Source organism: Pangasianodon hypophthalmus, chromosome 9 (genome assembly GCF_027358585.1).
Source record: "Pangasianodon hypophthalmus isolate fPanHyp1 chromosome 9, fPanHyp1.pri, whole genome shotgun sequence".
NCBI classification, from domain to species: Eukaryota; Metazoa; Chordata; class Actinopteri; order Siluriformes; family Pangasiidae; genus Pangasianodon; species Pangasianodon hypophthalmus.
In genome coordinates this window covers 7,105,283-7,120,392 of record NC_069718.1, presented here as the reverse complement: position 1 = coordinate 7,120,392, position 15,110 = coordinate 7,105,283, and the positions used below count along the sequence as shown (strand labels likewise).

Here is a 15,110-nt window from a genome sequence, read left to right as displayed (position 1 = left end):
GGTGCTCAGCATTTTCCTGCCAGATGTTGTGCAGAGACATTTCAGTGGAAGTGTTTTAGTGTATTTATTTAAATGTCAGAAGAGTAACTGACATTAGTTTCTAAGTTACTGACTAGATTTTTTTTTTTGTCTTTGTAGAACCCGATGTATCTCTAAGAAGGAGACAGGCAACGTTTTACAGAGTTTCATGCTTCTTTTATCTTTACTTTTTACAGCAAGTGCTTTCCAGTGTTTTCTCATTCGTGGACTCACACACACATGCACACACAAACCCAAATACACTCAGCTCAGCTCTCGGTCTCTGGTTCATCACACATTTCTAAAAAACAAACAAAGCACATAAGTATAGTCCCTGTGAGGTGAGAATCATCATGTGTTATCTGCCGGTTCAACTCATCTAGGTCCACACCAAAATGGCCTTGGGCACCAAGACCATGGGGCTGCTCCAATCTCTGTGGGACTCCTCAATTACTCCCATAGCCTTGACTTCATCCCAAACCACACTATTTCAAGGATTAACCACCAATTGCTATGCTTTTGCTCCCAAAAATTAATAATGATTGGCACTAGCAGATGCTCATGAAAATCTCTGTGCATACAGCTTACTTTCATAAATCATTCATCTATGTAGGGCTGTAATCACCACTGTGCCCTTGATCAAGATACTACTTATGCTTATTGAATTCATTTACACACCCCTATCCACATGGCATGGCTCACTGAATGTTTTGATGGGGAAGAAAATGATGTAAATCATATGCTGTGGCCTTCACAATCATCAGATCTCAATCCAGAACACATATGGAAGATTTGGGAGTGACATGTTAGACAGTGTTCTCCAACACCATTATAAAACACCAACTGAGGGATTATCTTTTGGAAGAATGGTGTTCATTGCTCCAGTATTTTTCCAAAAACTTAAAAAATCAATGACAAGCTGTGCTAGCAGCTTATGGTCGCCCAATGCCATGTTAACATATTTTATGTTGTTTTGTTCTTTCATTTCAGCCATCTGTACATACACACATATTCAGACTCAGTGAAAAAGAGCTGAGTGTGTTTCCTGTATTGACGCGCAGAAATGATGACACTGGAGACCTATTTTGGAGGCCATGAGGGAATGTGCAGAGTGAATAAAATTGGGTAGTTTGTTCTTCTCTCACAGAAACACAAGTCAAAATAGTGGATTAAGCATAAGTATGACTTGGTTGTGGTATCACTAAGGTCTTTTACTCATATAATATAGTATGTCACTTTTATTACATCGGTACCCACGTTTCTTTGAATGCACACTCACTTCATCTTACAAAGTCAAATACTGTTACAATGTCATGGTTACTTCTTGTTTTCAGCCCTTAAAAGCTAGTGCTATGTAAATACTTTGTCATTTTCATGGAACCAGTTTGAGAAGTCATGTTGGAAGTAGCCATTATACAATGGGTAGATTGTGGCCATAAAGCAATGCATGTGCTAATGCAACACTCAGAAAGGCTGCGGCATTCAAACTATGCTTGACTGGCTTAAGGGGCTCAATATGTGACAAGAAAACATTTCCCACACCATTAAATAAACACCACCAGCCTGAACTGTTGAGTCAAGGCAAGTTGGATCCACAGATTCATGCTGTTGCAGTGCAAATCGAGATTCATTTGTCCAGGTGGTGATTTTCCAGTCTGTCCAGCTTGGGTGATCCTGTACCTATTGTAGCCTCAAGTTAATTCTTAACATTCTTAATTAATTCTTAGCTGACAGGACTGGAACCCAATGTGGTTTTCTGATATTGTAGCCCATCTACCTCAAGGTTTGATGCTTTGTGCATTCTGAGCTTCTTTTCTGCTCAACACAGTTATAAAGAGTGGTTATTTGAGTTATCAGTCAGCTCAAACCAGTCTGGCCATTCTCCCCTGAGCTCTCTCATCAACAAGGTGTTTCAGCTTGCAAAACTGCTTCTCACTGGATATTCACCATATTAATGATTACTCATGTTTTCAATCTGTTTATGTGGGCTTCACCATACAAGTCCTTGTATAATTTGTTACCATAGAAACGGGTCAAATATTCTTTCAACTGATAAGTAGTTTCACACACCCACAGCACCTTGCACACACTGCGCTGGTCTGTATCACCGGACTCAATGAAAGGATCTATGATTCATTATGTCTGGAGAAGGCAAGTTTATTTCATTCAGCTGATAAATCATATATCAGCATCATATCATTATAAGAGCTGTTTTCAGGAAGAGTTCTTGTGTAGGCCTTCCTTGTTACCAGAAAAGTTCTGCAATTTGATTTGCAGCGTCTGTATGAGCCCCCAAAAGCAACCTGGAAGGCTACAACATCACACAGCATGATCACGGCTTTAGTGCACATAGTTCTCCAAAGAGAGGTGGAGAAGAGACTATCTAGAGAGTTCTAACTGTCCTCCAAAACCATCCCTCCAAGAGATATAATAATGCATTCATTCATCCGGAGCCTATCCCAGGAACACTGGGTCCAAGGCGGGAATATACCCTGGATGGAACTAATAATAATAATACTACTACTAATAATAATAATGCACTAACAGAAAGAAGAAAACAACAATATTAAATATAAAAATATATCATACAATTAGTGTAAAAAAAATGTCAAAAATAACATTACAATAATTCAAATAATATAAAAGTAATGTAAAAGTAGCATAAATAAAAATAAAATAAATAATAGTAAGGCAAATAATAAAGCCTAGTTAAATACTAAAATGAATTTAGTTTAATTTAATTTAACTTTATTTTATTTTAGCCCTCATTACACCTGCCGAGGCCATCATAGGATACAATTACTAAGTGTGAGTCACCACCGTGTGGTTTAAATCAGAACTTTCACTTAGAGAACAAGATCACAGTGAGTGTCTGGATCCAGCAGCCCCTCAGAACATAACTTCACCAGTTTTACTTTATCACCCATGTTTTACTTTACATAGATTTACTGCAAAATTTAGTTTTTGGCATTGCTTCTCAACCAATTTTCCGCTGAAATGAAATCGAATCGAATTATGATCTATCGACAATGTCCTTGCAGCTAAACATCCCAGAGTGCACTGCACGTTCTAGTCATTTCTAGGTATTTCCTGTGAACACACTCATGCTCTCATGCTAATTTCTCCCTGCATTGGATGCTAGCTGTTGAAGGCTTGATGGTTTCCAGCCGTGGATGTTGTGGAATGGATCCGCCCTGGAACCATGTGCGTTTGTTGTTGTGGCTGTCCGTGGTGCTGAACTCACACGGACCGCGCTGTGTGTACTCTAATATTTACATAGTTGATTTTAAAACAGTGTATGTAATGGGTGTTATTTCAGTACTGCTGATTACGTTACACTACAGTGAAAGACCAGGGGTAGAAAAAGTGCTGAGAAATTATACTTAACTGAAAGTATAGAGAGTGTGTCACAATGTCAGAATGTTACTCAGATAAAAAGTGAAAGTACACAGAAAAAATGTACTCAAGTGAAAGCTGCAAATGTTGTTTAACTTATGAAGTGTAGTTAATGTCATGATTTTGTGTTAAAACTAACTTTTTATTATGTAGTTAAAACTGTTAGAAGATGATTTTCATTTTAAAGCATCTACACCATTTTGCCTGAAAACTCTGGAAGTTTGTGATATTTACTATTAGCTAGAATTTGACTTGCTGCCTAGCCAGTTGTGTTAGCTACTAGAACTGACGCTAGTCTAACTTGGCATTAGCAAAGAAAACAGGCTAACCTGGTTAAATATAGCAAAGGTAATGTTAGAAAAAATAGCGAAATTTACTTCAACATGCTTTTTCAAATTAGATAAAGTTCATACCTTGTAGGGAGGCAAAACTCATCCTCCACTCATCCTCAAGTTCCATACTGCAGTACGGTGGATTATTTATCTTCAAACACACATCAACACAGCACGGATAGCTACAGTGCTAACTACATTGTGTAGCATGAGAAGGTCGACGTAATGGCCCTTCTTTCTTCATTGGCCAAAATTCATATGTCACCGGCTTGTGGAAAATTAAGCGCCATCACAGAGAGAAAAATGAAAAAAATTCATGCCTATCAGAGCTAGACTATGATGAAGAATTGAAAAGTAATTCAGACTTACCCAAAACCCAAAAGGGTCCTAAAGATACAGTATAACAACATTAATTTTTACTAATGCAGTAAAGTTCCATATGTGCTTGTAAGATGGTTCTAAATGTACATAACATAAAAACATTTACAAATGATTTGGTTCAATGGGTTTATTAGCCAGTTACAGGAAAGTGTCTAATAGTAACATGACACCAGTACAATTAGGTGGAAAATGGTATTATATACTGTATAACCAAATATTTCATTCAACATCCTGGCCCTACATCACACACAGTAGATATATCATATAACCATTTTATCTAGTTGGGTCTGGCTTAGTTAATGAAAATGGGTGAAATGTGAAAAGGGGAGGAAAATGTATTTTTAAAAAGGATAATGGAAAACAGTGAAACAGAAAATAAAAGAGATTTTGCAAAATTGTTTAAAAAAAAAATATTTGACAATGTGACACTATGTCTATTCAGTATAATATTAATCTAATATTATTTACCGAAGCTTGATATTTGTGATATTTCCTCATTTTACTAGTATTAAAGACTTTAATTTGAATACATCATGTAAAGAGATAACATCATTTAGATTTGATTATATTTAAATTCGATTTAACATATTATATTAACCAGTGCATATGTGGTATTTCATACTACTGATGTCTCATTTTATTCCAAAGAAAGTAAAAGTATAATATAAGGGAAGTGGTAGCTCAGTGGTTAAGATGTTGGCCTCCTCATCGGAAGGTTGAGAGTTCAGATCCCAGCAATGCCAAGCTGCCGCTGCTGGGCTCTTGAGCAAGGCCCTTAACCCTCAATTACTCAGGTGTATAAATGAGATAACTGTAAGTCGCTCTGGATAAGGGCGTCTGCCAAATGCTATAAATGTAAATGTTATAACATATGCGAATAGGCATATCCATGTATATGTAAAGCACTGTATTATAGATGTGTGTATGAACTTTGCTACAGGAATTAAAGCAGAGAGTGTCGCCTTTTGGAGAAACATCAAGCACAAGGCATTGCATGCTCTGCTTTTGAGACATGCATGAAAACACATGGAAAATATCACACACTGGAAAATAACTGGAAGTGAAGATAACAGATAGCACAGTTTCAGAAGTATTTCTATCTAGCATGGTTTATAAAGAGCCCATTACATTCTTCAACCAGGGAAGGAAGCGAGACACCTTCTGAAAGACGTAACCATTGCTGCAGTCCATCCCCTGGGACTGGCTCACCACGCCAGTGAGAAAGAAGACCTCTCGGTACAAGGTGAGGACAGGACTGCCGGGGCCGAAGATGCAATCCGCTTTAGAACGTGGCAGGGTGCATGCCATCTTGTTGGTAACCTTATGGCACGAACGAAAATGATTCCATTTTATCATCCATTCATCACATTTAGTAAATGGCTACAATAAATTGTTACTAAATGAAGACATCTCCTTACCTGGCCCGAGTGACGCTCCACACAAGCTGGCAGCTTGCTGTAAGACAGGTGATTTAACCTAAGGTTTCCTTGAAACTCGGATGCATCTTTCCAGCCAGTAACCACGCCCATGAACTCGCCTGACATCAAAACACTTTCTGCAAAATCTCTCTCAGGCAGGCAGGCTGGCACCACCTTCTTCTTAAAGATGATCTTGTCCTTCAGCTCAATCACAGCGAGGTCATTTTCTGGTTTTCCTTCCAGGTAAAGTGGATGAATGTGCACCTGCTTTACATACAGGGTCTGTTCACCAAGCTCATAGGATGGTATCCTCTTGCCTGTATACACAAACATGTGTTCCTGCTATTTAATTGGAAATAATTTGAAATGTATGAGTTGATGTAAAGTAAAAATATAGAGAAACTGTATATATTTTTTCCACTTTGTATCTTTGTACTTTCAATTATTCAGCAAATAATGTTCTTTTTTTCTACATTGTAACTAAATTTGACAATTTAAGTGTGGTGCTTCACGGAATAATTCAATCAGTAGTTCAAGTCTAAATATTAAAATTATTTTGGTTTACAAAAACTTGTCACATTTGTCATATATTTTTTTTTCTTAAAGAAAATGAGAAAGTAAGTGGTAAGCACTCCATGTCAAGTGCTGCGCACAAGAAAGAAAGCGGTGAAGACGTTCAGAAAAAAAATCATGAAAACGACAAATTTTGTGCATGTGCATGAGATAATGTTTTGTTTTCTTTCTTTTTTTTTTAAGAAAAGAGAATGGTGTAATGTGTTTTAGGTAATTATCATGTGTGCAACACTTACTCTCTTGTTTTTGTCTTTAAGACAAAAAAAAAAAAATTTCCTGTGCGCACGAGATCATTTTCCATTTTAACGATTTTTTTTTCTTTAACAACGTTATACTTTTTGTGTATGTTCAGTTTTGCAAATAGATATCACTCACCCACAGCCACCTGGAAGTCAGTATGTTTGCGTACACACTGTGCAGTAGTCAGTACAAAGTTGTCTTTAATGATGACGCCACTGCAAAACCCATTCGACCCACTGTTGCGCAGCAGGGCCTTAAAATGTGACAGGAATACAATTAAACAAGCAACTCCAGAGGTTATTAATGCTAACTTGCGTGTTTGTTGTAAGGTATGTACCTGCCAGGGACACTCTTCAGCACTGCAGTCCAGTCCTTCATAGTCCGAGCGTATGTTGCTGGACTGCCGGCTGTCCCACTGGCTCAAACTGCTCACCTTCCCACATGGGAATTGCACTGAGGAAAAATAAACCACTGTGTTAAAATAGGAGTTTAGTGCTTCAACAAAGCAGCCTACGTGACAAGGAAGTGGAAAACAAAATAATATACTGATTATTATTATTATTATCATTACATTATCATATATTAGAACTATTAATGTAAAGCACATAACAAATGTTTTTGATATTTCACTAAGAGGTTAGGACTTTTGTCTTTTAGGTACTTTGAATATATATATACATATAAAAAACATAAACACTTTTAGGTTAAACTGTCATATTGACCTTGTTATTTAAAGAAAAAAAGGGGTAAAATGCTAAAAAAGTTATATATATATATATATATATATATATATATATACATATATATATATATATATATTTAACTTTTTTAGCATTTTACCTTTTAACCTATTTTTACCTATTTTAGGTAAAAAAGTTAAATATACATATATATATCTAAAACTTTTTTTAGCATTTTACCCCTTTTTTTCTTTAAATAACAAGGTCAATATGACAGTTTAACCTAAAAGTGTTTATGTTTTTTGAATTTATGACTATATATGCCACACACAACAAAATATTTCAAGAGGAAAATGTATCAACATGTATTTGTATCAGCATGTAAATGTATTTGTTTGGTTTTTTTTACTATATGTACATTTATAGAAAGGCAACAATATAAATAAATGAAAACTCATGGTATTTTACAATACTAGAAAAAAAATTGTCCCTATGTACACACCGATAATGTAAACTTTTTGGTTTTCCAGTTTCCAGTTTCAGTTTTATTTATACAGCAACTGTTGCCAGGAATAAGTTTAACGTAATTATATGCCTAGAATCCCAGGTCACAAGGCATAGCGAAAGAGGAATAACAATGAAAACAAACAGAGGAACTGAAACTCAACTTTAGGCAACACCACAGAGAGGATTCCCTCCATGTCATCAAAGTGGCATTACGCAGCTAACTCCCACGTAGGCCTGAAAAGAGGTTCACGAGGGACTGCACAATAGTGAGTGGGATGGAGGAAACCCGAACTAGTCACTGATTTGTTTCTATGGTGAAAGTCAACAGTGTTCCAAAAGATTCCATAATAATGTATTGTACGTGGTTTAATCTCTAGGAGCTGTAATTTACAGTATTAGACATCACACACGTCATCCTCCTTTTCATTTAACTGCACACACTGTCTCATGCTTGACTCATACATACTTACAGAAGTGAAAACATACTTGTGTAGGCAAAACATTTTAACTTGTTTTTCCTAGCTTTTCCAAAATAACACTCCTAAATGCTATTTGAAATAGTTATTTGAAACAGAATGTTGCTAGGTGGTTGCTATGTTACCCAAGGAGCTTGCTAGGTGTCACTATCTGGTTGCTAGTGTATCCCAGCTGGTTGCCAGGGTATTGTTTGGTGCTTGCTATTGTGTTCCAGATGGTTACTAGGGTGCTGCCAGGTGATTGTTATGTTATCCCAGGCATTCGCTTGTTGGTTGGTATGGTATCCCAGATGGTTGTTAGGGTGTTGCTAGGTGCTTGCTAGGGGATTCCAGGCAGCAACTATGGTATTCCAGGTGGTTGCTAGGCTGTTGCTAGGCAGTTATTATGGCATTCCAGGTAGTTGTTATGGTGTTGCTAGGTAGTTGCTATGGTATTCCAGGTGGTTGCTGAGGTGTTTTTAGGTAGTTGCTATGGTATTCCAGGTGGTTGCTGAGGTGTTTTTAGGTAGTTGCTATGGTATTCTAGGTGGTTGCTGTGGTGTTTTTAGGTAGTTGCTATGGTATTCCTGGTGGTTGCTGTGGTGTTTTTAGGTAGTTGCTATGGTATTCCAGGTGGTTGCTGAGGTGTTTTTAGGTGGTTGCTATGGTATTCCTGGTGGTTGCTGAGGTGTTTTTAGGTGGTTGCTATGGTATTCCTGGTGGTTGCTGAGGTGTTTTTAGGCGGTTGCTATGGTATTCCAGATCGTTGCTGAGGTGTTTTTAGGTGGTTGCTATGGTATTCCAGGTGGTTGCTGAGGTGTTTTTAGATAGTTGCTATGGTATTCCTGGTGGTTGCTGAGGTGTTTTTAGGCGGTTGCTATGGTATTCCAGGTGGCTGCTAGGATGTTGCTAGGTGGCTGATATGATATTCCAAGTGATTGCTATTGTGGGGCTACATGGCTACTATGTTATCCCTGGTGGTTACTATATCACCCAAGTGGTTTCTAAGCTCTTACTAAGTTGTTGCTATGTTATTTTAGGCAGTTGCTAGGGCATTGCTAGGTGATTGCTATGGTATTCTGGGTGGTTGCTAAGGTGGCGATGGGCAGGGCAGAACAGTTGTACTAATCTTCTCTGTATCTGAACTGACATGGGTTTAAATAGCAAACCAGGAAGGCCGGACTTACTAGAACATGCCTCCATTCATGCCAGTGGTTAAAAAATCAGAATTGGAATGATTGTTACATGGAAACCAGATTTTTTTTTTTCTTTTTTTTTTTTTTTGGTTAACATTACAGCAAGTTACATCTCCTAAAAAAAACAAACAGTTCTCACCAGCAGGCACACATTTCTCTTTCTGCTGCAGCTTCCATCCCCAAGCGCAGGAACACTCATACGCCTGGTAGCCAGGCTTACAGAACTGACTACAGCCTTTGTTCTTATCAACAACACATACAGTCTGATCTGTGAGAGAAATAAATAGCCATAAAAAATTACACAAGAGCTGAAAATCACAGTTAAATAGACAATATTGACAACTGTGGCATTTTCATCTACAGCTGTGTGAAAATGTCAACTGTGTACAAAGCTGTCTTGTTGTCTCATCTTTTTTTTTAAACCTGTTTCACAGTGCACTCCTGAAAATCCTGATTTGCAGATGCAGTCATAACCGCCAACGCTGTCTGAGCACATAGCTCCATTTTTGCATGGCTGGTTTGCACATTGATCTCCATCTGTGAAATAATGTTTTTCACAAAAATATGAATAAAAGATAGTGTGAAATTTTCAAAACACTACAACATTAAAGGCAGAGATCAGTAAAATACTTCATTCACACAATTTTTAACAACATTCAGCCAAGACGTGTTGGATGTCCAATGTTAGCTAACAAGTAATAGAAGTCTATCTCATCTAAAGTATTTTCCTTAACAATACACTTGCTTCAGATAACATTGTTAAGCTACAATGCATAAATATTCACCCCCTTTTCTACATTTTGCAGCATGACAACCTGAAACTAAAATAGACTTAATTGGGATTATATGTCAGGACTCTATACAAAATAGCCCATGATACTGAAGTGTGGGGGAAAAAATAAGAATAGTTTGCAAAATTATTTACAAAAAAAAAAGTTGTGATTGAATAAGTATTCACCCCATTGCTATGAAACCCCTAAATTAGCTCTGATGAAGTCAGAAATCACACAATTCACTGTATGGAGTTAAATTTCAATATAAATATGCCTGATGCAAGCCTCTGTAACATGCAAGCTGATGAGGCCTGTAGGGGATTTCATGACAGAGTTTGTTAGAGAACATCCATAAACAAACAGCCTCATGAAGACCAAAAAGCTACCAAAACAAGTCCACAAGTCCAACAAAATTTCCAAACTTTGACCATCTCACAGATCACCATTAAATCCATCATTAAAAAATGAAAAAATGGCACAAAATGTGATTGCTTAAAGAGGGGATTAGTCAGAAAAGCAACCAAGAGGCCAAGGGAAGCTCTGAAGGACCTGAAGAGATCCACACATCAGATAGGAGAAGCTGTTCACAGGAAAACCATAACCTGGACTCTCCACAACGCTGGAGGATACAGATTCATGTTTGGAGATGAAACTGACTTCCATTACATGTTAGCAACATTTGTGTTCATGTAGCGCCAGTGCATAATTAAACACACAAATATCTCGGGTCTTGGTTAATCGACTATATTGAGGTTAGGGAGAAGTGCAGAATTAAGTTTTGACCAAACACATGCAATCACAATACAACTGTGTTTGTTCTTGAATTTCATTTTATATCTTTTAGGATAAATACATGACGTGCAGACAACACTACTTACCTATGTACACTGACCAGAAGATATCCTGTAGTAAAAGAAAAACAAAGTCTATATTCTCAAAACAGTCCAAGAAAAAAAAAGTCACAACAGCCCAGGTCAATACCCCTCCCTTCCAGCAGAGGTCAGTGTCTCCAGAGTTCTACTCAGTTATTAACTTCCTGTTTACTTCCTGGTTAAGATCTACTAAGATCTTTTTTTTTAAGCACATGGTTTTCAGTTAATCATTACGAAGTCTTGCCAATCTCCCATGTTATATGTTATCAGTCATGATTCTCCTGTTTGCATTGTCGTTGGTGATCTGACCATTTTGCTAACATTTAGTTTTGGATTGTGGGTGACTTGGATTTTGTGTTTTAATCAGCATATAATAATACACATGGATCCTACTTCTTCTACCTAGTCTGGTATATTTACATTTAGATACTATGCACAAGCTACATGAAGACTGCAATTTTAAAACAGGGCGGATTGATCACATCGTCAAAGACTCACAGTGCGATAAGTGTCCTGAAACACCTCTCTTGCTTCTTCATAATTGCACACTTCCTCCAGACACTCCCGCTCGAGGTTGTGAGGGAGTGTTTTCTCCTCGTCTCCTGCATTCGCTCTCTTCTGACGGCTTATGACTTCACTGGCTACCTTTTGGTCCAGGAACACTGGGACTGAGGGGACAGGATGAGCTTTTTAATATTGCATCTGAAGCTCAAGGATTTCAACTGATACATTAAAATCCAATCATTATATTGCATTATGTTGTACAGGTCAAGAGCTATGTAATGGATCATTTATTTAAGGCTAAACTCGAGCAAGATTAACTTTGATTTGCGTGATTAAAACACCTCAAAATTGGTGGCATACATGCTAAGCAGTAGCCAGTGTTTTTGGTTTGCATCGACAATACTAGATAGAAATTCTTCTGTCTTGTGTATTAGCCTTCAAGTCCCTTCATTAACATTACTACACAATTACAAGAAGGAAAAAATGTGTTGTGGTAGTCAGTGACTAGCATTTTTCGAACACTGGGTGCGCTAGATTAACTAGGTTAGGTTATCTCAAGCTATTTTACAGCCAGGGACTATTTCACACAACTACATATTTAAAGGTTGAGCATGTTTGTGTGTGTTTAAATTGTATGCTTCTTTCACACTAATCTAGAACAAAATCCCTGATTTGAATTGTGTTGGACATGCACCATTTGGTTGTGGGAGGAGAAATACTTGATAAATAACACAGCTTAACAAATTATTAACCAGCACAAATGGCCAACCACAGAACTCCACAAATTAAACTCACCTTACAATGCTAAATAATAAATATTTCTATAAACGTTTAAATATTCTTTAATATCCTCATGGAGTAACTACATGGAAATGAAAACAGCATATTAGCTTATATGGAGATTTATGTATCATAGTTCACAGGATCTCAGGATTCTGTACAGTGACGTAAATAATCCGATTAAAGCAATAAAAAGCCGTACCTCTGCTTTTGTCCAGTCCAGCCGTCACATAGCCTAACAGAAGGGTTAGGGAAAGCGCTGCACACAGCCACACCATGGTAAGGTCTGAATCTGCAGCTAGTCTGGATCCTCCTGTAACGTTTAAAGTTCACCCCAAAAAGCTGTTTACTTTGCCGAGTACCCTTTGATCATCACGATATTGATCCTTAAACCATTTCACTATAGGTCATACAGAATCTCTTAGGAACAGCTTCTTCTAACACTGTGGTTTTCTTAACTTGCTATCATTAACCCAGGATGACTCTCTGGTTTTATAGCAGTGCAGCCATATGATTAATTTTAAAGTCATCTCAGCAAGTTGGATTTAAATACATTGTGAGCAAAAGTAAGAAAAATTATTCCCAAACAAAAAAAGTACACATGCAGCAGTTGTTTGATTCCAAAGCCCATTAAGAAATGTTCAAATTATTGAATTATTTCAATTATGATATAATAAATGTATACAAGTCAAAAAATAGGTGAGAGTCTCAGTAAGACTACATACTGTACATAGGGCCTTTATAACACATTCATAAGCATTCCATAAATGTTTTAAAAAGCAATGCTAGAGAATTTATCAGTTGTTTGACAAATGTCAAAAATTGTGAGGTAAAACACAATTTTATGTTACTTGGCCTTTGCGTGAAATAGAGGAGAGAAAAGATTTCAGTTATTATTATGATCGAGATTGTTACTGTCATTTTTATCCTTATCCTACTTTGTTTTTATTAACAGCACATTCATGACACTGACAAAGCCTACAATGCTGTGTAAGGTATACATCGCACTTCCTAACAGTATTAGAAGCAGATATTTATGGCATATGTATCAGAACAGTGGTTCAAGATAGTTTTAAATGCAAATGGACCACTTGGAGTTGAACAGCATTCAATTCCATGCTTCTATAAGAAGTAGACACAATAACTTCTGAAGAAATATGATGACAGGTGGACACTTGATAGAAGATTCCTCATTTCATGAAGGTACTCTTAGTAAAGAAAACATAATAAAAGTCTAGTGTAAGTATCCTTCAAATGCTGCTCAGTGTTGCTCAAATTTGTGTACCAATGAAGTCTGTTCCATCAGTTCAGGGTGAGAAAAACTTCACCTCACGGGTAAATAAATGGGTCATTTCCCACTGAAAATGTACCAAATTATAATTTTTAATTATAAGCAGAATTTTAGCTTATCTAAATTAAACAGCAAATGAGCTGAATAACTGAATGATGATGAGGCTCGCGTTTAAATGCCATGAGTGACATTTACCTCATGTGATGAGACAGAGACTGATGTAGATGATGCTGATAATCAAAGTCACAACTCAATTCCCATTCTTAACTTATAATTCTTTACAATTTGGCAGGAATGCTGTTTTTTCCATAAGTAGATCAGGTTATAAATGTAGAGATTGCTCATGTGTCTTTCAGTGGAAGTGGAATTTTCACTTTTGAATGTAACCAGACTTGCTACACCCAAAATGCTACAACTTTACATCTGATTTAGATACAAGCAAAAGGGGAACTACATATAGTAGGAAATGTAGAAAATGTGACAGTGTGAAGTGTTTTCCCAGCATGCCGTACATATAACATAGTACAGTAAGTGCTGCATCATCTGGTGCCATGGATGGATGATGGATGATGGACATAAACAAGGCCTTTGTTGTATCTACACTGCCCTCATGTGGAAGACTGCATGCTTTTCCTCCATAAACAAAGATAAGCATACAAAAGGCCTGAATTAATGAGCCATCCTAAACCTGATCACATGCATAAAAGCATGCGTCAATCATCATGCTAGATTTTGGCAATATTTTTTGCAATTTCACAAGAATTAATATCATTATTAATCAGATTAATAAACACCAAACTGGAATAAACTACTTTGGACCAGAATTTATGTTGGTATACTAATCAGCAGAGATCATTGTTCAAGACAAACCTAATTTATAATCTATTATAGACTAGAATTTTAAGCCAAAATCAGCCTGATATGATGTGCAATGTCTCTTATAATGAGAGAAATAGTGACTTGATTGTTGCAGGTTTGTGATGATGTTTACATGCAGCATAATCATTTATTTCTCTTATGCACACTATATAGTCTAATATATGATTAATGATGGAGTAACTAATACTGGCACCCCAGTCACATCACATCACATCACATCACATCACAGCTCAATAATTTGGCTTATTAGACAGTAAAATATCTGACAGTCCTCTTACTGTAATACAGCGCAGATAATCCGGTTTATATACGTTTCCTTACAACAATTCCCAATTTATCCACTCAGTTTCTCCAGCTTGTTCTTCAGAGTGACCGATACACCGGATGAATTGCTTATACAACGCTGTCCTGTTTATCAGCACGGTTTTAAATCCTCATGTCGGTCCATGCAAGGCGTGTTTATCCTCCAGATTACCGTAATACCTCACAATGACCACTAGAGGGAGCTCTCAAACTGCTCACAGCCCACCTCTGAGTCTCTGCAGTAGTGGAAATGCATATCATTAAAAAAATCCATCTGAGATAAAGCATTACCTTTATTATTTAAATTATTATTTTAAAACATATCCAGATTACTTACATTTGCAATGTCATATGAATTTTGACTTTTTAAAAAAAATATATTAAAAAGTAAATGGCTTGTTCATGTGTTGGACTGCCGTAAGTAAAAAATAATAATAATAATAAAAAAAAATGTCAATCTTTTTTTTTTTTTTCAGCTATAAATTTTTTATTCACTCATTTTCAGTAACTGT

General features: G+C 36.8%; 1 protein-coding gene across 1 annotated transcript; it reads right to left on the bottom strand.

The window, feature by feature from the left end:
• Window positions 1–4,239: 4,239 nt before the first annotated feature.
• proza (protein Z, vitamin K-dependent plasma glycoprotein a) lies at window positions 4,240–14,762 on the bottom strand. The gene is made up of 10 exons (XM_026947395.3): window positions 14,574–14,762; window positions 12,328–12,438; window positions 11,340–11,509; window positions 10,848–10,872; window positions 9,620–9,733; window positions 9,336–9,464; window positions 6,696–6,811; window positions 6,494–6,611; window positions 5,546–5,862; window positions 4,240–5,447 (listed from the first exon to the last, which is right to left on the bottom strand). The coding sequence occupies exons 2-10, from the start codon at window positions 12,401–12,403 to the stop codon at window positions 5,238–5,240; spliced, it is 1,275 nt and encodes a 424-aa protein (XP_026803196.3). The 5' UTR covers window positions 12,404–12,438; window positions 14,574–14,762; the 3' UTR covers window positions 4,240–5,237.
• Window positions 14,763–15,110: the final 348 nt, after the last annotated feature.